This window comes from Oryzias latipes, chromosome 11 (genome assembly GCF_053564925.1).
Source record: "Oryzias latipes strain Hd-rR chromosome 11, Olatipes_Hd-rR_3.1".
Lineage (NCBI taxonomy): Eukaryota > Metazoa > Chordata > Actinopteri > Beloniformes > Adrianichthyidae > Oryzias > Oryzias latipes.
Window position 1 is genome coordinate 4,647,050 of NC_136247.1, and position 25,496 is coordinate 4,672,545.

Below are 25,496 nucleotides of genomic sequence, written 5' to 3' on the forward strand. Positions count from 1 at the left end.
GGAAGGACACAGTCAGGGTCAAATCCAGTGTGTGTCGGTGTGTCTGAAGAAAGATGGATAAGCTTAGAGGCCGTTGCTAATGTTCTAATCAGTCCTGAATATCAAGAGCAAACTGCTTTTATGGAGTGGAATGATCTGAATTCTTCATCAGTTTGAGAAAAAAAGCATCTAGTCAAACTGAATTTGTATCTAACTTAGAAAATCATCTAAAAACTTCTTCCAGTTCATTTCTTATCACTTGCATCATTTCTAGCTTCAGCGCTGAGACCTGTGTGTTTGTGAACAAAGGATCTGCTGCAGTGAAGCCCAGTTCAAATTCCAAATAAAAATAAAAAGATTCATTTATGGGAAGATCTAACGTAACATTTTAGATGTTTTGATTCTTTCTGATAGCTTTTGAATATTATTTTGTGAATTTGATTTGATGCTTGTGTGTGAATGAGACTAAAAAGAGGAAAATCTTCTTTGGTGTTTTGGTCAATCAGTTGTTGGGCTGAAGCTGCTTCATACTCTACCTGATTAGCGGCTGATGTAAGGCAACCAGTGAGGCGTGGATGGAGACAGAAATGACCGACAGGTGGAAATAGTCGAACATGACTGGAATGTGATGGTGGAGGCCTTTTCGAGGGTGGAAGTGGAGGCCGAGGGTCCGAGTGCTGATCAAGGGAACCGTGGTGATGTCTGCCAGCCTGTCAGAGAAGAAGAACATGGTTTCAGATGCACCAGAACCAAGATTTAGGAGTTTTCTTTATTGTTGTTAATCAGCTTTTTTTTATTTTGCATGTTTTCACTGCAACAGCACCACATGTTATCATAACAACTCTGAAGAAGGTACAATATTTTCTACACTATAGAGTGCACTAGAAAGCCTTCTTTTTTTCATGAACGACAGTTTGTCTTATCTATGGAGTCATTCTATTTAAATCAGGGATGCTCATTACATGGAATGATGTGACGATAGATCACAGGCCACCAAAAAATAAATAAAATAAAATTAAAATATATTACAAATGAAATCCGTCAGCGAATCCTCATCCACACAGAGAAGTGGCCAATCAAACATCCTGCACATGCATGTTTAATTGCACAGCGCTTTCTGCAAATCGGAAGGTCCTTATCAGCCCTGCTGCGTGTCGGGTTTCCAGCTGAGAGGACGCCCAGGTCGCCCCACGAGCCTCCTCAATCGGGAGCGAGAGGCCCACGGCGCCTGCGGCCAGCTCCACGGTTTCCGCCATGGAGATCTGACCCCACTCAAGCAGCAGTGCTGCCCTGAAGCACGTGCTTTTTCGAGCTGTGCCCATGGAGCAGAGGCCGCCGTTTGCTCCACAGTGGTTAAGCCAGCCGTGCTTTAGAGTTGTCATGCGACCCCCCCCCCATAACACGGTTTACAGCAGAGCATGAAACGCGATTGTAGCTGCTTTCTATTTTAGGAAAAAAATGTCTTATCTGTTCTAATTATGAATTACTACAGAAATAATATTAACACACAAAACAAAGTTATCTCCTCACAAAGATGTGTGTACTCTTATGGTTTAGTTTTCAAATTATTAGTGCATAAACATAATATTTAAGACTCAAAATACTACATATATTAATAGTATTTTGAGACATATATGGGTAGATCTTTTGGAGTTTGTCATCTCAAAAGTAGCTTGAATGCCAAAGAGGTGTGGGCAGCCCTGGTTTAAATGAAGAGGCAGTAAAAAGAAAAATTCCGCTGAGGATTTCTCTTGGTGATGTTTTTTGCTTATTTCTGCATTTGAAAATGTGAGCAGATTGTTTTACTTTAACACGACAAAGCTTGTTTACGCTGTTCCTCACAGATTCCAGGCTGGAATTAGAATCATTCAAACTCAATTAAGGTATTCAGCCAACAATGAAGGAGACTTAATCATTTTGCTGAGGCTGCTGATCCGATTAGCTTATTTCCTCTCTAACCAAGTGTCCTCACAGGCAGTGAGTGCAACAGTCCTCAAAGAGCCAACAGAGTCTGTGAGGCAGCTGTTTGTGCACCAGCAGCAGCTGCAGAGCTGTGAGGAGCACAGATGGACCACATTCAACGCTGCATGATCCCAAATCCAAAGGTTCCATACAGACACACTGAAAACAAACAGGACTACAGCGCAGCTGTGGACATGTTGGACTTTCTGTATGCGTACAAAGACACACATTTGCACTTTTAGTTTGAACTTACTGCTGTTCACTGTCGGTGAAATGGAGATCCAGCTTTAGCTGAAAGTCCACCTCACTGAAGGCTTCCTCCACCTACCAAAGAGCAGAACATTTTCATGATAGGTTACAGAGACAAACATCCAAATGGTTATCTCCACAGCCTTGAATTAAAAACATAACCAAATTCATTTGGATTCTAACTGCAGTGGAGTTCTTCAGCCGAACCATTAAAGACCCACTTCAATGAAAATGGTGTTTTTAATAGATGTCCTGTTGAAGGAATGTATACATTTTTACTATCATTCTCACTGCTGATTAAATCTGGGATTCTACACTGTTGGAGTTTGACCTAATGTGTTTGAGCAATGAAGAAGTTATGCTTTGTGTCCAAAATACCTTTAGATTCACAGGCCTTCATAATCATGAAGGGCTCATGTCAATGGAACCATTTCTTAGTTTTGGTTGTTTTGTAGAGATTATGGAATTCATTATTTTAAGCTCTTCAGACCTGGCATCATCATCCGTGCACGGACATCTTATGTTGGGTTTTACTAACACAGTAGGTTATACTGCTTACCTGGGGGGTATTCCAGAAAGCAGGTTATGCTAGCTCCCACGGTAAGTTTGAGGCTAAGGAAGTTGATAACCTCAGCTTTCTGTTCCAGAAATGGAGGTATGTTTCATATATGTAACCTGGTCTGGAGCAGGTTTAGTTGAAGGTTAGTTTGTTTTCAGAGAGGTGAAGCAGCATGGCGTGTCCATTTGAAGATGATTTAGTGGATGAAGAAGCTCAGATAATACTTATTCCACCATGAGAGGGTGATAAGACCACATAAGGATGTTGGAAAGATGAACTTTTTTGCTTTGATCTAAATTAATTATTTGCTTCAGTTAAGATAAATCATTTTTTTAGTTAAGTCAGCTTAAAAATAACACGTAGTTTTCAGACAGTTATTTTACTTTCATTCAAATTAATTCAATTAAGTAGGTTTAACTTTGGTGCTGCTGTTAGATCGGCACCGCAAGGGATTGTGGGATACCATTACCTTTGCCTGTCTGGACGGATTTGGGTTTAAGTGTAGGTTTTTGTCCAAATGTGTTTAGTTGTAGCTGTTTTACTGTGTTTTACCCTGTTTTGTTGAGTTATTTTGTCCTACTAAGCTTATGTCTCTGCACCATAAGTGAGAGGGAAGGAGAGGATGATGAGTTTATATAGCACCCCTACGGTCATATGTCAAAATCATAATGACGGAAAATCCTAAACTGGTTCTATGCATTTTGTGTTTAGCGTTACATTTCTTATTTTTATAAAAATGAGTATATCTGCCGGCTCAAACTTAGACATATGAGAGTTCAAGAAATATAATTAATTAAGATGGAAAAATATTAATTGAATTGGAGTAATATGATATTTAGTTAGATAAATATGTAACTTGGAGTTGTATAAACAATTATTGAGTTTTATAGACGTAAGAAATTAGGTTGAATAAATTTAACTCAATTACTTGTTACCAATAAAAGTTATTCATTTATGGTAAGTTGGCAAAATTGGATACGTTATATATATGCGTCGCAAGGAAAATGGAAATAAGATCAGAAACTCGTGCGTTTACTTCGTCTGTTCTTCTACTACAAGCAGAAACTCTTTCTTTTGATGATGCAGCCGTATTACTTTTTTGATGGACGTATAATCTTTATACGCCGTCATTAAAAGCTCAGACTCCGTCTCACTTCCGTCTCAAGTGTCGCGCTCTCTATTTTTCTCCACACGTTTCCATGGTGACTCGGGAAATCGGCAATCCATTGAGAATGTCTTTATGTACTTGCCGTGCACGAGCATTAACCCAGGGTTACCAAGTCGAGCGTAATTACGCCAACTCATATCCGGTCTTTTGGAACCGACATACCCAGAGTAAGTAGTTCAGTAGTAGTAGTAAGTAGTTCAGGATTAAAGTCAGGCTAGTTTAAACATGCTTTCTGGAATACCCCCCTGCTCTGCTCCATTCTGATCATCCACTGTCAGACAAATGGATCCATGAACGTCTTTGTGTTTCTGGTCTGAGCTGGAATCTGGATCTAAACTGTATGACTGGATAGACCCAATATTGATCAACATTTTTGTTGCACCGCTAATGTTTACTTGGGGTTGTGAGGGGCTGGAAGCTAGCAGGGGAGAACATAAACAGAAGGATGTATGTAACCAGGGGCAGGCTTACTCTGTGCCACTAGTCCCGCCCACAAGTCGAAGGGGAATTTCAAATGAACTCCTGGTCCTCTGCATAAACTATGTCCTAGAAAACGAAACAGGTTTTTGGTTTGGGCTAAAAATGGCATACAGTAATCGAAGTTAAAATACCACTGGGGTTGCTTTGAAAATACATGACAAGACGACTGGAGTGGAAATGTGTCTGCAGAGAATCTGAAGCCATTCAGGAAAATGCAACACTGCCTTGGGTTCATGTTAATGGTACTATTTTCATATATCATTTCTAGGAATATAACAGTTGATCGACTTAATTGACGAATATATATTTATGCGTCAAAGCTATTGATCTGCGTGAAACGAGTTGTTAATCAAATTAACCTATAGCATTAAAACATTTCAAAGTTAGATAAATCGATTATATCGATCTTGGAAAATATAATTTAGATTGAGACATGGTAGATTTATTTTACTATAACATAAAAATGGCAAGTGCCTCACAGCAGACACACACACACGTGATGTCATTAAAACTGATCAGTCCATCATTCCAGTCCAATGTGTGGACAGACTTTGAATAAAGTCATGTGACCATCCAGTGTCTAGAATGTTCTAAGAATCTTCCCTTTGGATTGTTTGTGGAAAAACAACAGTGGACTAAACTTTAGGAAACTAACATGTGAATGGATTTGACATTCATTCTAGTTTACTTGTTGGTTTGGACACAGATTTCATTTCCACTTGATGATCTGGAAGAAATCCAAGAATCTGGAAAACTTCACTGTTCAGTAGCAAGAATTTGTGTACAATTTGTACACTTCAAGCACTTCCCCACTGAACAGCAACCAAACAGCATTAGACAACATGTGCTTTAACCTTTTATGAATAATATAAAACACCTGAAATAGAAAACAAATGTTTAAGATGTGTTTTATGGTTGTCACATCTGTGAAACATCATACTGCAAATGTAGAGCTTTACTAGAGGACAAACCGTTTTCGTTCTTTGTTTTGTTTTTATTTGTAAATTGACTCATTACATTTGATGTAATGTGTAACAGAGCAAATACTTTGGACAGAAAAGGAGCTAAAGCTGGTTTAGGGGCAGATAATCAGCTGCTGCAGGAGGAGCAGCCTCTTTAAAGTTTCCAGAAGCTTCTGATGGTTCCTTTGATATTTTTGTCCAGTTTGTAATTAATTACCTGGACTTGGATTCCGCCACCAATAAGAGGCCGGGGATGGATCTTTGGGAAAAAAACAAAAAAAAACAAACATAGTGTGCCCTCAAGATCTGGAGCGAGGGGGTATTCCAGGAAGCATGTTTAAACTAGCCTGACTTTAAGCCTGAACTCTGGCTGAAATCTGCCTGAACTTGCTTACTCTGGGTATGTCGGTTCCAAACGACCGGATATGAGTTGGCGTAATTATGTTCGACTTGGTAACCCTGGGTTAATGCACGTGCACAGGTGGTACATAAAGACATTCTCAATGGATCACCGATTTCCGGAGTCACCCTGGAAACGGGTGGAGAAAAAAGAAAGCGCTACACTTCAGTGAGACGGAGTCTGAGATTTTAATGACGGCGTATGAAGATTATACGCTCATCAAAAAAGTAACACGGCTGCATCCGCAAAAAGAGTTTCTGCTTGTAGTAGAAAAACTGACAAAGTAAACGCACGAGTTTCTGATATTTTTTTCCATTTTCCTTGTGAGGCATATATATATATATATATATATATTTATAACATCCAATTTTGCCAACATAAATGAATTACTTCTATTGGTAACAAGTAATTGAGTTAAATTTATTCAACCTAATTTCTTACGTCTATAAAATTCAGTAACTGTTTATACAAATCAAATTTATGTATTTATCCAACTAAATGTCACATTACTCCAATTCAATCAATATTTTTCCCATCTTAATTAATTATAATTCTTGAACTCTCATATGTCTAAGTTTGAGCTGGCAGATATACTCATTTTTATAACAATACAAAGACCATTATATTAACACATAGAGCATACATTCAGTTAGGAATTTTCCAACATTGTCATTTATGGAAGCAGGGGTGCTACATAAACTCATCATCCTCTCCTTCCCTCTCACTCATGGTGCAGAGACGTAAGCATAGTAGGACAAAATAACTCGGCAAAACATGGTGAAACACAGTAAAACAGCTAAACAACTAAACACATTTGGTCAAAAACCCACACTTAAACCCAGATCCGTCCAGACAGGCAAAGGGAATGGTATCCCACAATCCCCTGCAGTGCCGATCTAACAGCAGCACCAAAGTTACACCTACTAAATTGAATTAATTTGAATGAAAGTAAAATAACTGTCTGAAAACTACGTGTTATTTTTAAACTGACTTAACAAAAAAATGATTTTTAATTATCTTAACTGAAGCAAATATTTAAGTTAGATCAACAATGTAAAAAAGTTTATTTTTCCAACATCCATATGTGGTCTTATCACCCTCTCACGGTGGAAAAAGTATTATCTGAGCTTCTTCATCCACTAAATCATCTTTAAATGGACACGCCATGCTGCTTCACCTCTATGAAAACAAACTAACCTTCAACTAAACCTGCTCCAGACCAGGTTATGTTCAGAGCATGAGTTGCTATGGTAACTTGACATACCCTGAAACATACCTCCATTTCTGGAACTGAAATAAGCCTCAAACTTACCGTGGGAGCTAGCATAACCTGCTTTCTGGAATACCCCCTGGACTCTATGCCCATGGATGTGGGAGGGACCAGCTGAAGTTGACTAGGAGCCATACGCTTTGTGCATGAGGCCCCAAAGGTCTTCATCAGGAAAAACGGCTTTTTTAGCTTTTTAGTGAGTTCTGGAATAAAGTTTAACCCAAAGTTTCTTCAGACAAACATGAATTCTGATCAGAAGGAAGTAACTGTTGGCTGGGAAACTGCTTCACATCTGGATGGGACCACGCGCTTTGAACCATCATGAACACTATCTTCTGCTGATGTGTATACTTAAGTCTTAATCTTAGAAAATATGGTCTTCAGCTCTCACAGAGGATGAGATACTTTTCTTTCATCAAAAACCTTTTCGTTTGGCTGCAGACTAGTTCATGTCCAGCCATTGCTGTGCTTCTCCTTTGGGGTTTGGCCTCAGGTCAAACAGGAAACACTGCATGAGCAGAAGCAGGAGTCTCAACATGATGTGACTCATCTTCTCCTGTTATTGAGGTGAGTCAAAGGAGCAAATCTGTGGAGTAAGCATGCTTTTTCTGCAGGGGCTTCTTTTTCGCAAATGAAACTTTCATGTTCAAAGTGTCACATGAATAAAAACAGAATAAATTAGGAAACCAAAGCTGGAATGAAGCTGTCAAAGAAGAGCCGCTGTGGTCAAGTCGCAACTCTTTTCAACTCTTTTCTTTGAGATTTTCTAATAATAAATGTGAGGACACAGTGAATGTGGGAGTCTTCACAGGGCTGGTGTTCAGATGAAGCACACATCCAGGCCCACAGGGAGATAAGCACTATTTTAGTCTGCTGCTTCAAGATAAAATCCAGGAGGTTAATGAGAAAAGCCTTCAGGGGCTTCAGGTCTGTTTCGACACCTCATCCTCCACATTCAGCCTAATCAAAAGGAAATCTCTGACATCTCCCGGCCTCAGTCCACCGCCGTGGACTGCCAAGGATCAAGCACAATTGAAGATTCGAACATCTGCTCGTTTGAGCTGAAGGGAAGTCAGGAGCTCAGCGACAGTTCTGCAGCAGGTTTACATGGAGACGCATAGATCTTATCATTTCAAAAGAACTCCATTACATCGACGGATATTCAGTTCAGGAGCCTTATTTACATGAAATCCAACTTTTTCAGCCCCAACAATGGTTCTAGCATGATGTGCCCCCTGCAGGTCTGTGAGCAAGCTGCTGCTTCATTTCAGTCTCCAGAGAACGGCTCTGTGAGCAACACATAGGTGACTTTAATGCATCCTGCTGGAATTATGTTGATGGTGTAAATAGTTCAAGGGTGTATCAAGACTAGAAAAATCTGTTGGTCCAGAGCAAGTTCACCTTGCGTTTGGTCCGATTCAGACTTGCGTCAACAACCAACCTGTTTTGAACCGAAGCTTGTTAACAAAACGCAAACACAACTAAAAGCAATGAGAGGCCCAAATTATGGAGGTTCTGCACTTTGGTTCCTTGTCAGTATAGTTTACTTGTTTAAACTTTATATTTCGCTGACCAATTTTCAACGTCTGTATTAACGTCAGGCTCAACTATTTTTACTTTGGTCGGGTGAAGACATGCTGCAAGACGGTTGCCGAGGAGATGGCGGCTATGAAGGTACGCTGATAAGTGTTTCTGACATATTTTGTAAGGAAAACCGTGTGAGAAGTGATGTGTATCACGTTAAAAGTTGTTTTAATGAGCCTGCATTCATCCCACCACATTTCAATGAGTTGTTTAGTCTGGTTGTTGCTCTGCTACCCATAATGCCCGGCTCCGGTGGCCGTTTTGGTCAAGTTGTTGCACTCTGAACACAAAACCGACTCAGACTGAGGAAAACCCAGAGCGAACTGGAACTCAGTCCGATTGAAAATGAACCAAGACCACCTCAAAAGACGGGTCCAAGAGCAGTGTTAAAGGGTTAACAGAATATCAAAATGGATTTTTAAGTAGTTTGCTGTTTAAAAAAATTAAACTTTTTTTGTATTTTTTTTATTACAAAATAAACAAATAAAAACACATTTTGTATGAAAATGGATTTACACTATTTTCGCTGCATTCTATGCCTATTTAATGTGACTACTTTATTGCAATCCAAAATATTTGAAATGGAAGTACTGGGCTTCAGTTTTTCTGTGATGTCACAGTTCTAGGACTAAGTTGAAAAGAGTCGCATAAAATAAATCCATAAATATCTATTTAATATGCTCTAATGCATAGAAACACAAATATTCAAATGTCATTCATCAGAAATCTGAGAGAATCTCGATTCAGCTTTTGATCCAGCTGCCAAAGGGCATGGCGGCGGCGGCGGCGGCGGCGGCCTTTTTTCCCTGCTTTTTGTGTCCATTTGAAAGTGTGTCTGTGGGACGACTCACCCTCTCTCCATCCAGCAGGAGGTGGACTTTGAAGATCATGCAGTCGTTCACAGCAATCTCCTCATTTCTGTAGAGGATCTGGAATATCCGGCTGAAAACCGTGCCATCGTAAACCCCTGCTGAGCTGAAGCTGCACTCTCCTGATGAGGAAACCACACAAAGGTTCAGTGAGCGGTGCTGCTCTGTGCTGTCAAACACTGCAGGAACATATGTGGTACCAAAACATGACGCACAATCCAGTTTGAAGCCATGGATAAAGAGTTCACCCATGCTTTCAGATGAAATCTGCCTTTATCTCAAGCTAGCAGGTCAGGTTTGTTTCATGCTCGTCTTTAACTTTGAGTTGGCCTCTGTGGGGTTTCACCTGCTCTACTTTTCAAATTCTAACAGGTACTGGGGGGTGGGGTGGGGGTTGACATCAAAAAAGGGCAAATGTGGAGCCAGTAACCAGCAGGAAATGAACAGACATTTCCGTGGAAACCAACAGTCAGTGTTTGCATCAAACACCTGACAGCACATTGAAGAAGAGAGCTTCAGTTTGCTTTCAGACAGAACCACCACGATGCCCATCTGAAGCTCAGCTGTGTGTGCGGTTAAGGGCAGATTAGACCCTTTAGGGGTTTGGCCACATGGATAAACGATTGAGTCTGTATTTTCTGAATATTTTGTATCTGTTCAAACAGGATAAACTTAAATAAAAAGCATAGTCCAATCCTCAGCCCCTTTACCCCCCAAAACCTGAAGAACAAGAGCACAATCTGCATCAGGAGTGATTTAACCTTAGGAACAGCTAAAGGTCCTTAAGACCCCCCAGAGATCTCCTGTTAAAACAAACCTGATAAATAAGAAGCAGAAACTAGAAAACATTTTCAAAACCACCAGAAGGAATGGACCCTGCAGCTCAGGGAGCCAACCAAGAGGCGGGAGCTGCAGGTTCTTCGTCTGCACACCAGCAGCTAAAGATACCCAAGAGGTGGTTTTAGGATAACTAGAAAGAGGAGTAATATTATTAGTAGTAGTACTATCCACAAGATGTCTTATCCATCCATCCGTCTATTTTCTTTACGTGCTTTATCCCTTTCAGAGTCAATTTCCAGAGTCTAACCCGGCTACTTTTGGGCACAGGCAGGGTACACCCACAGGTCCCCAGCCCGTCACAGGGACCCACAATCACACACACACACAGTCTCCTAGGGGTGATTTAGAGGGAACAAGCATGTTTTACGACTGTGAGAGGAACCCACACACGCATGGAGAGAACATAAAAAATTCCACACAGAGAGGATCTAGCTGGGATTTAAACCAGGGCCTTCTCGCTGAGAGGTGGAAGCGCTAACTACTGCACCACCGTGCAGTCCAGGATCCCTGATACACATCCACCCATACAGGGGTTGACCCGTGAGGGCGCTGCGCCGCTTTGGGTCGTTCTGGCCCGTGGAGGGTCAGAAATAGGAAGAAGCTACATCTTCAGGGGAGCACAGGTGTGTCTTTCAGTTCCCTTGAAGCTCGTGCAGCCCCCTCATCGAAAATGGAACATAGCATTGTTGTGTATGCGGTAGGTGTCTAATGAAGTATTAAAGGAAAATATAAGTTGCACACACTTATGACATGCTGTCGTTAGTAAGGTACTGGTTCCTGACTTACCGCTTGCAAATGCTGCACACACGGGATGTGCATGCCATATTTGAGTGCCTGTAGGATGTCCACGCAAACTGCAATCTGATTGTCTAATATCCTCATTTCTAGCAGTCAGACTACAGCAAGGAGCATGTAGTTATCGAGTGAACAGGACTAACTGACTCCTTGCACAGTCTGTGCAAGGAGTCAGTAATGTATATTTTCTAGTCTGTATGTTTGGCCTCAAACCGATGGGACAGGAATAGGAGATGGCTTCGTGCTGTCATCTAAAAGCAGATCAATGCTTTAAAATGATTCAAATGTTCCCTGTTTCTGATCTCAGAAAGCTGCTTTAAGGTAACCACTGTCTGCTCCAGGAGACATCTTCTGTTAGATTCAAACCGGCTGCATTCTTAAGAGAATCAGAGTTCCCATAAAAGTCTCTCATAAAAGAGAACACAAACATGTCGCTGAAACTAAACATGTTTTAGCATCAGGAAGCTGATGAACTGTTTCTGGATACATGTTGTAGAAACGTGGCCTGTGGAGTTTCCACTGCCTTGGCAGGTGACACGGTCGCTGCATGTGCACTCTGTGCTACGGTGCAATTACCATGGCGACTGGAAAGCTGATGTCCAGCTGGGCGCCCTCAGAGGTCCATGCTATCCCCTGCTGCTCTGCTCTTTTCTGCATCATTCAGATTTTTTCCTCCCTGCAGGCCACCTTTTCAAAAAACATCCTCACTGCTTGTAGCTTAAAGCCCCCCCCAGACAGCAGGACATGGCCACGACTTGGAGGACGTGTCACAGAGTCACTTCCTTCTTCTGCAAATCCACTGCTGTCTTTCTGCTCAGCATAATTACTCTGCATGTTTTCTGGGAATTAACTTTGTTAGGAGTTGAAGCAACAATCAGGTCGATTGATTACTTTATCAGCACTTTGTTTTTAGTGCTTTCAGAAGAAACTCTCGAGGTGGACAGTAATGAGTCCAGAGGTGAAAATATCAGGAAGGGAATTTCCTTCCAAAAGAAAAAAGTCTTCATTGATGTAAGTTAAAGACAAAATTATAATAGTATGAAGAAAGATCAAATACTCAAATATGATCTATTTTAACTTAAAGCGATCCAGAAAGAAAAAAGCTCAATAAAACTGGAATCTAATAATTCACATAGAAAATTTGTGATGATAAGCTTGTCGCCATGTGTGTGTTTGTGTTGTGAGTATGCTTGTATATGTATTTATGTGTCTGTGTGTTTGTTTTAAGTATTACTAAAAAGAAAGTCTGTATAAATGTCTCCCTGATCAGCATAAAATCTTAATACCAGAAATTCATTTCTTCAGTGTGAGCTGACAGGATCCATAAAAAACCCGTGAAGGGCACAGAGGAGGGAAATGTCAGGACAACGCTCTGCAGCACAACGCTCTGCAGCACCGCACATGCAGAGATTATTTCATAAGTGTGAGTCAGTGTGTGTTTTGTTAGTGATAAAAACATTTCTCTGCCTGACCAGAGAGCTGGTTGCTGCATTGATTTTGAGGTTTCAGCCGTGGTGACCTTGTGAAATGAGCTGCAGGGGTGGGGTGGGGTGGGGGGATGAAGCCTCCTAAAGACAAAAAGACGACGAGGAAACGATTTCACTACTGCAGAGTTCCTTAATGTCAGCGAATCAAATGTGATCCAGAGTCTTGCATGCAGGTTGAGGGAAAATCTACAGTTACATGCACCCATGCGGGGGTCTGCTTGAACAGGTGCTGCATGTTTTTGGGCCGCATCTCAAGAGGAGCACAGGTGTGTCTTGCAGTTTCCTTGAGGCTCATACAGCCAACTCAAGGGATATCATGAAAATGGAATGTATCATTGTATTGTGAAGTATTCTCAATGCTGTGATGGAAGTTGCACGGAATTCTGACATGTGGGTGATGCTGTCATACGGTGCCCCAATGCCTTAATTTGCCACAACTGCCCTCACAGGTGGACACGGGATGTCAGCAGGTGGAAAATAGGCAAATGTTTAGGGGACATTCAGGTGGCCTGCAAGGAAAAATCAAGTTCGCTTTGGGTTAAGTAAGGGTGAAGGGGATGAGATGCAGGCTGGCTGCATGGATCTTTCATTTTTTCTTCAGGGAGCGTCCGTTAGAAACAAGGGAATTAGACAAGAAGGACGTGGTTTGTGTAAACATTCTACAGGGGTCCTACAGGCATTTTATGGGCACTTCAGTCTCAGCATTTGGGCATGCTGAGACTGGAGTGCTGCGTAAAGGGCACCGTACAACAGCATCGCCCGTTAACCCTTGTGCTATCCTAGGCACTTTAACATTGGGAGTTGGGTCATCTAGACCCACTAGACAGTGCTCTGAGCCTTTTTTCTTCAATGATTTGTGATCTTCACTGGTGTCCATGGATTACATGAAATCTTTCCACCTTTATCCACCTTTGTCATGGTAGGGAGAACACGTCAATGTAAGGGTGGGGTCATCTAAGATAGCACAAGGGTTAAAAAAATGTGTGATACTTATATCAACCTTAAAAGTACTTCACAATACACTTCCAACAACGGGATGATCCCTTTTAATGATGTCCCTGGAGATAGCCGCACGACCCTCAAGGGAACTGCAAGACACGCCTGCACCCCCCTTAAGGTGCAGCCACTCCTCTCTATGACCCTCTATGGCCGGGACAACCCAAACACCTGCAGCATGTCCAAACAGTCCATGATTAGCTTTTTCTCTCCCTGGGCTCACTGAGCGGTGTTCCACCTTGATATTTTTGCAGACACCTGCGTGCCCCATACAGGTTTGCACATATTATAAGGGCAGTTATGACAGCATGTTGACAGTTCTTGAAGCCTACAGATCACTAGCAACAGATATGCTGGTACTTTTGAGAATAACCTGCATTAAATCAATATAAAGATGACAATGAATAAAAAAAAGTCTACACATTTAAAGCCTCCTCAGTTAACAGACAACTTCAGTTTACCTGAGCTGGATTCTTCCTTAAACTCACCAGAATTTACCGCTTCACCTGTTAGCTGTAGGATTAAACTGAGACACAATAGCTGTTCTTGAAATTTTTATTCAAAGCTGCTTCTGCGACCTTCAGTTATCTCCAGACGTAACAAGTGCTGTGTTTCAGATGACCAACGGATGAAATTCCTCTAAAATAATTATACTCTGTTTTCCAATTCACCCGACACACACACACACTTTATTCTCATGAGCTAAATTTGTCTTATGACTGTAAGTTAGATTTTGTTTGCAGTTGAATAACAGCAAAACTAAATACATAAATTACAATAAATAAAACAGATCATAATCTCATCAAATAATGACTTCTTTTTCTGGTTTATTTTTTCTTTGCTTTCCATAAAAACAAAGAAAATTATCAAACTGAAAGTGAACGATGACATTAGAATGTAGCTTTTATTTAGCCAGATGTTTACAGCTGTTTGTGCTGCAAAATGTTTCACCTTTAAGATTTTAAGAAGATGAAACAACATGTTCATCTTCATTTAAATGCAGAAATGTTTTCAGGTTTGAATCAAACCAGAATCTGGACTCTGTCAGAGAAATCTTTTCCACGTCTTCATATGGATGCAAAGGTCAAAGTGATTTCGAATCCATATAAACATATTAGTTAAGTCTGCTAAAGGCAAAAGCAGACAGACGCACAGAGGTGAGCAAATGTTTTCCTCCTTCACGGTAGAGTCATGATCACAGATTACTGTTTTCAAGCTGCAAAGGAACCAAATGTGTGTAATTCAGAGAAAAATGCTGAAGTCCTCTGTGATGATTCCTCACACTCAGTCCTGCATGAAGCAGGAATGCTCACCGTGTTTAAACACGCCACGGTCCACACCTGATCATGCTTTAACGTCTAGCTGTACATGAGAAGAACTTTATCAGCATTAAACCATAACGGAAGAGACCAGTGAGGAGCAAAATAATCCACCAAAGTCCTTCATCTCACTGAACCACTGTGCAGTTTAGCAGGTTGTAAGAGTTTCAGATTAGGACGTGACCTGCAGAGGAAATAGAGGATTCTGGGAAAGTCTGATGGTGCCTTTGCACAGCGAACGGCATTTCCACTCACCTGAGCTGTTTTGTGTTGCTACTGTCAACCGATGTGGCACCCGAGGCGAGACCTTCATCCCCGCTCGTATCTGGTAGAACCTGTTTCAGCAGAAAAAAAGCCTTTACACAAAATACAGGAAGAAGTTGAGAAAATCTTCCAAATGAGATTTTTCACCGTCCAGACTTCTATCTTTGGCTCAAAGATTGAGGGGTTCTAACTTACGAAAGACACTCAAACACACAAATATGATCTATTCGAAGAATTTTCTATTAAGAAAAAAAACAGAGTATTTACTCAAAGATACTGGTATCATGTTTCTTTTAAAACACAAGTTTTGGATAAAAATGTACATACAGTAGGGCAAAAAAAGCATTTAGTTAGCCACCAACTATGCAAGTTCTCCAAGTTAAAAAGATGAGAGAGCTGTTTAATCGTCATCATAGGTAAACCTCAAATATGAGAGACAAAATGAGAAAAATAAATCCAGAAAGTCACATTGTTTGATTTTAAAAGAATATATTTGTAAATTACAGTGGAAAAGAAGTATTTGGTTAAATAGCAAAAGTACAACTCAATAATTTGTTATCTACCCTTTTCTGCTTTTGCTGGTATTTTGGTCCATTCCTCCATGCAGATCTCCTCTAGAGCAGTCATGTTTTGGGGCCGTCTCTGAGCAACACAGACTCTAAACTCCCCCCAAAGATTTTCTACGGGTTTGAGATCTGGAGTCTGGCTAGGTCATTCCAGGACCTTGAAATGCTTCATATGAAGCCACTCCTTCGTTACCCGGGCAACGTGTGTTTGGGTTCGTTGTCATGCTGAAAGACCCAGCTACGTTTCACCTTCAATGCCCTTTGCTGATGGAAGGAGGTTTTGACTCAAAATCTGACCATACATGACCCCATTCATTCTTTTTACACCGATCAGTCGTCCTGGTCCCTTTCCTGAAAAACAGCCCCAAATCATGATGTTTCCACCCCCATGCTTCACAGTAGGTCTGGTGTTCTTTGGATGCAACTCAGCATTTTTCTGCTCCAAACACGACCAGTAAAGTTCTTACCAAAAACTTTCTATTTTGGTTTCATCTGATCACAGGACATTCTCCCAATCCTCTTCTGGATCCTCCAAATGCTCTCTAGCAAACTTTAGACGGTCCAGCACATGTACTGGCTTTAGCAGGGGGACATGTCTGGCCCTGCAGGGTTTGAGTCCCTGGTGGCGTTGTGTGTTACTGATGGTAGCCTTTGTTACTTTGGTTCCAGCTCTCTGCAGGTCATTTACTAGATCTTCTCATGTTGTCTCTCATAGTTGAGGTATGAAAATTACAATTCTCTCTCATCTTTTGTACGTGGGAGAACTTGCCCACTTGGTGGCTGACTAAATACTTTTAGCCCCACTGTAGCGGACAAACACATCCTACCAGGACTTCATTACATTTTGTGATCTGGTTTTAGGTAGGGAGAGAAAAAGCTTTTTTTTTTCCCTCTTACTAAAGCTGGCATTTGACTGGATCCAGATGAGAGCTTTAATCTTCCTGCAGACACGTCACGGCAGGATTAGCTCGGTCCCTTTTCTGTCAGAACATTTTTCAGACCAACAAAAAAAAAAAAAAAAATCTGGTCGTTTTATCTGAATAATATCAGTTTGTCTTAATGTTTAACAGTTTACTGCACTTTAGCTGAAGAGTGAATATGTTTACAAATGTTATTTTTTTACATTCATTTAACGAGACTTGCAAGACTTTAGGTCTAAACCTCTTTGGGCGACATTACTCTTAAAAACAACTACTAGTAAACCTTTAAAACAGCATCAAACATTTGCAAACAAAGTAAAATGATGTATTTTAAAAATACAGACTAATAAAATGTAGAAATCTTTGTAATATTTCAAAGATGAACAAATGAGAGGAAACACTATTTTAACAGAACAGAACTGAACCTTTGAAGTGTTTCAGTCGCTCAGAGCTTCGATGGGCGTGAATCTGAGCTGAAGAGGTTCTGAATGAACAGGGCAGACCTCAGGGGAAACTGAGGCGGGATTACAGTTCCCACACAGGCTGTGGTTCAAGGTGGACTTCCAGGTGGAAGCTGCTGATGTTTATTACTTAACCTAAAATGTAAGTTTATTTGAGGAGCTTTCTGATGCCGTCTCTATCATCTCTCTAAAATATGCTCAGAGAAGGTCGGTTCTGTTTGTGGCCAAGGTGTGGATTCCACAACAACTTTGAGGGTAGACGCTGAGACAGTGATTTGAATTCAGGAATTGGTTTCCTTTTTAAATGGAGTGGCATGCTGCAAATGACCTTCATGTGTCCTCAGACTGCGGGGGAGGGGTTTCGGCTTTCCTCTGATCCAGGGCAGACGTTAAACCTAGTGAGCAGCAGACGCGTGCATGGCTCAGCTGAGTCGGTAGTAACAGCTGGTGCCCTAAAATCCTAGCCATTCCACTTTCATTCTTGGTTAGGTAAGGCGCCGGCTCCAATCTGGACGGAGAAGCAGAGATAGCAGCGAGCATATGCTGCTTTTCTTGGTACTCCAGAACTCCTGCCCTGCTTCTGTCCACTTCCCTCTGACATAGTAGTTACCTGGATCAGGTGTTCTGTCAGTCACCTGATCCAGGTGATAAGCAGTAAAAGAGGCAGGATCAGCTGGACAGCAGGTGACACAGTAGCTATGGAGGAGCAGGGATGGAGATCCTTAGAGCTTTTGAGGCTTTGGTGTAACCGCTGCTGAAAGTGTAACAGCTGCTGAAAGGGTAACAGCTGCTGAAAGTGTAACAGCTGCTGAAAGGGTAACAGCTGCTGAAAGTGTAACTACTGCTGAAAATATAATTACCACTGAAAGCGTAACTACTGCTGAAAATATAACTACCACTGAAAGCGCAACTACTGCTGAAAGTGTAACCACTGCTAAAAGTGTAATCACTGCTGAAAGTATAACCGCCGCTGAAAGTTTAACCGCTGCTGAAAGTGTAACTGTTACCTAAAGTGTAACCACTGCTGAAAGTGTGACTGTTATAGAGTGTAACCACTGCTGAAAGTGTAACTGTTACAGAAAGTATAACCGCCGCTGAAAGTGTAACCACTGCTGAAAGTGTGACTGTTATAGAGTGTAACCACTGCTGAAAGTGTAACTGTTACAGAAAGTATAACCGCTGCTGAAAGTGTAACTGTTACCGAAAGTGTAACCACTGCTGAAAGTGTAACTGTTACAGAGAGTGTAACCACTGCTGAAAGTGTAGCTGTTACAGAAAGTGTAACCGCTGCTGAAAGTGTAACTGTTACCGAAAGTGTAACCACTGCTGAAAGTGTAACTGTTACAGAAAGTATAACCGCTGCTGAAAGTGTAACTGTTACAGAGAGTGTAACCACTGCTGAAAGTGTAACTGTTACAGAAAGTATAACCGCTGCTGAAAGTGTAACTGTTACCGAAAGTGTAACCGCTGCTGAAAGTGTAACTGTTACCGAAAGTGTAACCACTGCTGAAAGTGTAACTGTTACAGAAAGTATAACCGCTGCTGAAAGTGTAACTGTTACAGAGAGTGTAACCACTGCTGAAAGTGTAACTGTTACAGAAAGTATAACCGCTGCTGAAAGTGTAACTGTTACCGAAAGTGTAACCACTGCTGAAAGTGTAACAGCTGCTAAAAGGGTAACAGCTACTGAAAGTGTAACTGCCGCTGAAAGTATAACCATTTTAATCCACATTTATCCAACGGTTAACATCTTTATCTGATTTAAAGATCACAGCGTTTATGAACTAGTTTTTGGCTTGTTCCTCCTCATCATGTTCCATGGAGTCAGTTCTACGTTCTGCATGCCTGTGAGTGGAAGCGTGAGCTGCTCACCCCCTCTGGAAGAGATCCACATTGTGAAACTTGTGTAGCTCCAGAGAAAACTCCAGCGTTCCCTGTACTTCAGACATGATCCGATCCCGCTCATCACCTGCAGAAACAGAGCATGTTCTGTTACAGAAATGGACAAATTCTTGTTTGAAACCAGCTGCCACTATCATGTGACAGGCGGTGTGAATGACCCATTGAGGCGTGCAAAGGAGCATGCTGCAGTCCTGATCTGCACTTCCTGGTTATGGTTACTGCTCTAGATCTGCTTATACTGGAGTTGCATTATCGATTTCAATGTTTTTTTCTTTTCTCTGAGAAAATCACCATGACAATGACAGCGTCACACTTTGAAAAGAGACTAAACAGTTATTCTATGAGTGCTTGTTCATTAACTACAAGATCTAACCTTATATATTCTTAACTGTTTAACATCCAAAACTATCAGACTGCAGAATTATTACAGAGATGTGCACTGATAGGAGATGAAACAGAGACCTGTCCACAGGAAAGCATCTCAAATGACTCCTGAACGCTTTGAAACTGAATCCCGGCGTGTGTGCGGCGTGGGACACTGCTCCTATTTATGTTGTATCAAATCAACAGAAAGAGAACGATTCCCACGCTTCAACGTGTTTACAGGTAAAAACTATCTGAAGACAAGTGTCCAACACCAGCGTTGACCAGTCACAGCCCCGCCCACTTTCCTTTTCCACAGATTCAGACATGCTGATTCTTTGAACCATTGTTTCTGAGCGTAGATGCTTTTTGTTTCCCAGCAGGATTGCTTGGTTTGAGTGAATCCTAATGTCAGGATCATGACACAGCCGGAAGAACGAGGTGGGTTAGCTTCTTCACTGTGTTTTTGTAATAGATTCTAAGAAGAACACAAAGGCGTTTCCTGCTTCATCTGGCATGAATCATCCTGGGATGCTGCAGGAAACCTGAGGGCCAGAAATGAGGAAGGATCTCTTCAAGGTACAATAACCTTCCTGTCTTACAGTTTTTCCTCCATTGGTTTGGCTCATTTCCTGAAACAGAAATTACATTCTCAAAACAACATGGACAAACCTCCAAACCACTTGGCAATTTTTCAAAACAGAATGGAATTTCTTATTGATTTTATCACATTGCAAATGTCTTAGTACATCTTTGCAATTGATTAAGTGTGACAAGAATCAAGTGGCCAGACAGACAGCAGCGTGTGGATGACCAGCAGGGTGAGGACGATGGCCAGGAGAGGGAGGGTGAGGACAGCGACCAGTGAAGAACTGTTAGTTATGTAACTCAAGCATTATTTACAGCACTGTAGGCTGCATACCATTTTCATTGTTTTTGTTTGTTTATTTTATAAAGTACATTATGCTGTATACATTTTCTTTTTACTCTGATGTATGAAAGTTACTTTCTGTGTGTGAATAATAATGGTTAGAATTTCCTTGGCAGTATGAGTGCAATGTGTGCTGTTACTGTAAACCTAAGAGGCTACTCTCACCCTAAAATCCTTTTTCTTTTTTTCAGTTTTATACAAAATTGTATTCTGTTAGCTATACAAAAACAGTACAGTTACCATTGTCAATAAAGGACTGAGCTAAGACTGAAAGGTGGACATGAGGGATATTTCAATGGTCCTCTGCTATAGTGAAAAAACATCTAATCATTCTGACTTGCAGTGCTTACACAATGCCAAAAGGACAAAGTATTTTGGAGGCACTGACTGTTCAAATGAGAAGGAAATTTATTTTTGACACGGGAGTGAATTGTTTTGGGAGAGATATGAGCTTTTCAGGTGAACCATGATGCCGAATCATCCACATTATTTTGACAAAAGCACCAAGAGTGTTGACAACGTCCGGTCTGATCAAGAAATGAACCAAAGCTATTGAGAAGGATCTTTGCCATTTTGGTGGCACTGACTCTTTACATGGGAAAAGAATTTAGTTTTGAAGCATGAAGAACAGTTTTGGGAGATATATTAGATTTTGCAAATGAGCTATTGTGTTGTGCTAAACTGTAAGACTGTTTTACCAAATAATCTTAGAGTTTTCAGAATGTAATTCCTGTTTCAAGAAATGAGCCAAACCAATGGAGAAAAACTGTAACACAACAGTGTCTCACATCAACACTCACATCACTTCTGTGAGGAAAACACCCGTTGACTGGAGGTTTGAATGTGTTATCCCGCCCCTTAGCAATCTCAGTGGGGGGGAGGGGCACTCATCACCCAACAAAACCTGCAGAGGATCATTTTTCTATCTTCATATCCATGAGCTCTGCTTTGATCCTGTCCACACAGCTTGTGTAGCATCTCAGGGGGAGAGTCAATGTTCAAACATCCTCCGGTAACTTTCAGACTTTTGACATGTTGGCATGAAACATGAAAGCTCGAAGGGGTCAGTTTAAACAGCCCCTCTTTGCCTCCAAATGTTTTTCTTCCTGGACTCCTTCGTTACTCTGCACATCACTGATCCACAGATGGAAGCGTGGAAAGCAGCAGTAGGAAAACCGCGGGAATGTCTCAGGCTAAAACCTGGACCCAATTCCATTTCTGTGCTTTCCTTTGACTTCCTGTTAGTTTGTCTAACTTCTCACTAACTCTGACATGTTTGGTTGACAGATGACATCCACATCTGTTGGGATCAGCATTGTTGTGCTGCAGTCAGACGCTAGACAAAGAGCTAGCAGGTTTTGGTGACTCAGTCCAGTATGGGTCAGAAATGAAGATGCACGTTTCTTTCAGTGTTGACTCATATTTTCGGTTTAGTCCAGGTTAGCCTGATGGATGCTGCTTATCTGTGACCTGCAATTTCTGAGATTCAGGAGATAAGCCCCCACCCCCCTACCTCCTAGAGAGGCTGTGAGGAGGAAAATGAACAGCGTGTACTTCCAGAAGGTTGAAGCTCACAGCACTACGATCCACATCACTGCTTTTTTCTCCACACTAACAGCAGAGAACACGAGGATAGTGAGAGCTGCGATGCTGAAAATTCATTGATGAGATGATCAAATTAGGGAGCGACAGCACCTGCTGCTGACAGCTGCAAAGCATGCTGGGAAACATGCTCACACGCTTCAGCGGGTCTAATGATGAGTGTTTTTTGCAGGTCTCCTCAGAATCATGAGAAGATAAATGAATGAAAGAGAATTGGAGCAGCAGTGTCCACCAGCATCTCCTGTTTTTGTTTGTCTGGTCCAAAGATCACATTAATGGAAACAAAGACTTCTGAGAAATGAAAAAGTACTGTAGCATCGTTAAGTACCCGTAACTTTTACTAGAAGATTTAGTCAAATTGCAAGCCAAAACTCCACGACTCTTCCTTATTTTCAATTGATTAAACCCTTAGTCACATTCACAAATACAGGGGTGACCGGTAGGGGAGCTGCAGGGTTTTGGGTTGTCGTGGACGGTTGTGGAGAGGAGCGGCTGAAAATAAGAGATGTCACTTGAGGGGCATCATAAAAACGGCACATACCATTGTCATGCGTGTTTTAAGAATATCATGTAGTATTTGTAAGAATATTGGACGTTGCATGCACTTATGATGTTGTCACACCGTGTCCTTACGCCACACTCTGGTCCAGGGGTGTCAAACTCCTCGAGGGCCGACCTCCTGCTAGTTTTTCAGAAATCCTGCCTCATCAGCTGTTGATTACCTGGATCAGGTGTGTTTAGCCAATAAGGAGCTTCAATGGCAGGTCGGTTAGAAAATGTGTGGACAGCGGCTCTTGAGGCCTGGAGCTTGACACCTGTGCTCTAGTGGTTCATAAGGTGGCTCCTTACTGACTGTGCTGGCTGCAGCAAGGAGGGCACATTTATCACGTCAACATCACTACCAAGCTCCATGTACAGTCTGCAGGAAAAACGGTCCAACATGCCTGCATCTCCCCTTCACCCTTAGATGTGTTCTTTAAGTGTTTGCTACGACCTGTCGCCTGCAGCATGCCTGTGGAAAAACTGTGCATAAAGATTTTCTCTCTACGGGTTCACTGACTGCTCCATGATCTTGACATTTTGTGCGGGTCACCTGTGTCCCGGACACCCGTGATGGCTGAACCGGTTTCCATTAATCTCTCTTGTTTTCTGTCTTTCTTCAGATGTGTTAACATTTCTGACCAGCGTTTTTCTGTTTTGACTTCATGGTTTTATTGACAATGTCATCCTAAAGCCTGAGTGCCCCCCCCGCGCCCTCCTAGTATGCAAGGAAGCAGAGGAATTCTGACCAATCAGAGCCTGTTTACATCTGTAATGCTCTCACCAAAGTGTTTTATTTCTGTATGATGAGGGTTGTGGTGTCTGAGGTAAACAGATCAAGGCGTTGACTTTTCAATGGAGGTGAGGCCAGAAGGAAGTAAAAGCAATAGCAGGAAGTTCTGCCACCTGGAGCTACCCTGAGCTGAAGGATTACAGATCAGAACATCTCTGAGAGCAGCTTTTACTTTAATCGATCGCTACAGTTTCTCTGAAAAGAAAACTTTTTTCATCATTGAGTGATTGGAGACATCAGTGTTTGCTTGAGAATATGGTATTCTTGGCAAATGTGGTTTTCTTCCATGTTTTGAAGTCAGCTCAAAGACGCCCACCGTATGGAAAGGGGAGGAGCACCTTTGCCCCAGTGTCTTTGGGCATTTGGTGCTTTGTCCTCCCCGTTTGAACTCTGGCGTCTGCCTCAAAGCCGCGACTGCATAACCTGTAGCCCTGCTAATGCTTCCTGTCTGCTGCTGGTGCATTTTTAATTCTTCCTTTTCAGATTTTTCCTCTCGCATCAAACACTAATCAGTACAAAACGGGCGTCCTCGCTATAATGACTATTTCATGCCAGACACACATGCGGAGCTTCTTGGAGGTCCGTAGGTTGCAGCCTTGCTAAGTCAGCCACCTCAGGGCCAAAACCCTCTGCTGCCCTGAAGCTGCCAACCCCCCACAGGCCAGCTGCTGTGTCAGCTCAGCGGGGAACGCTGAGTGACATCTCCTGCCTCCATCTGGAGGATGGAGAGCAACGTATTTTTAGAAGAAGGAGAGTATAGAATGTGCTCAAGTGTGGGTGACACTGAGAGACAAAGCAGGAGCAATTCAACTTTAGTTAGCATCTTCCTAACAGAGCCGAACGCTGTAATGTGCAGAAGACCAAAAAAAACATAAGGAGAGGAGACTGCAGACCCGGGTCCAGGTATGGATTTAAAGAAAAACCTGCCTAACACAGCAGAGACGGCTGAAGCTCTGTGCAAACCCACAGAACAAATGAGAGCACTGAGCAGGGATTCTGTGAGGAACGCCAGTAGCATCTATCTAATCTCTGCAGCATAATATTCCATAATCAAAGGGGTTTTTATGGAAAAGGCCAGAGCAGGATCATTCCCCGAGGCCTGCAGTGCTCTTTGGATCACAAACACTCACTGTTTGTGTTCACAACTCTGACTCACAGCTAAGTTACTCCTGAGAAAGGGCATGGGCGCGTGCACAAGCGTCCTTGCAACAGCAGGGCATGAATATGGAGATTTAAAAATGAATTAGTTGCTGCTCTGAGAAGGCGGGATTGTGGTTTGGCTGCTATGTGAGGACATGTTCCCATTGGCGGGTCACGCGTGTCTGACCTGCAGCACAGCAGCCTGGATAATCTGCTGCTGCTGCTCCGTTTTCCTGCTGCTGACTGTTAGCTGGGCTAACACATACACAAACTCCTGCTGCAGCTCTTTCCTCTCACTTCTGCTGTAGTTCATCAAGCACGTCCACACTTTCCTGCTGCTTTTACTTTGAAAGGTCCTTTTTCCCGGTACTAAGAAGTCCTCCAGCGAGGTGTTTAGAACCCACAGATGTTGACAGAAGTCTAAACCAGACTGTGTTTCCGGTCTGATCCATCCTCAACAGCCTCGCGAGCCGCTTCCCTTTCCCTTCACACGCAACACCGCCATCCCCGCGCGCGGGGGGAGCCGCGTGACACGGACGGACGACAGAAAACAGTCTCACCTTGGCAGAGATGCAGGGAGGATCCGCTCGTGGCTCGGCGGCAGTCCGGACTCAGAGGACCGCTGTCTGACGGAGGAGCGTTTCCACCGCCGCTGGTCCTGCTGCTGCTGTTGCCATGGTTACTCATCCAGACCCTGCAGTCTCTCTCTCTCCCCTCCCTTCGTTCATCCTGAAGGTCTCTCACTCCGGATTTCAATATGACAAAGTGCGGCTGCGTCTCGTCGCATTATCAGCCCGCGTGCTCGTCCACGTGTCGTGCACAGTCTCGGGATCAACCACCGCGCGCGCTTTGTGTCCTGCTGGTCGAGGTGACGTCACAAGCCCTGAACACAAAGCTTGTCCATTATGTAAACAAAGCCATTAAAACAAAAGAATCCACCGGGGGTCACGTGACATGCAGAGGACGTGAGGAACGGAAAAGGTGCTTTTTGTCCTAAAGATTGTGACATTATTGCAGCAGAGTTTAAATCTTAAACACTGAAAAAGAACAAAAGAAAACAAAAAAGAAACAAAAAAGTATTTGCCCCCTTTATAT

The 25,496-nt window shown here is 42.3% G+C and overlaps 1 protein-coding gene across 3 annotated transcripts in view; it reads right to left on the reverse strand.

Annotated features, from left to right (window-relative positions):
* fam135b (family with sequence similarity 135 member B) overlaps positions 1-25,219 on the reverse strand; it is a 44,474-nt gene extending 19,255 nt beyond the window's left edge. Inside the window, exons 1-6 of one of the 3 annotated variants that reach the window (XM_011481302.3) lie at positions 24,962-25,219; positions 19,003-19,099; positions 15,175-15,254; positions 9,465-9,604; positions 2,195-2,265; positions 516-689 (exon numbers count right to left, since the gene is read on the reverse strand). In XM_011481302.3, the coding sequence (XP_011479604.1) occupies positions 516-689; positions 2,195-2,265; positions 9,465-9,604; positions 15,175-15,254; positions 19,003-19,099; positions 24,962-25,088 (689 nt within the window). In that variant the 5' untranslated portion in view covers positions 25,089-25,219. The remainder of the gene's footprint in view (positions 1-515; positions 690-2,194; positions 2,266-9,464; positions 9,605-15,174; positions 15,255-19,002; positions 19,100-24,961) is intronic. The other 2 variants (XM_020707365.2, XM_020707364.2) reach the window with 2 other exon arrangements.
* Between the last annotated feature and the right edge of the window lie 277 nt (positions 25,220-25,496).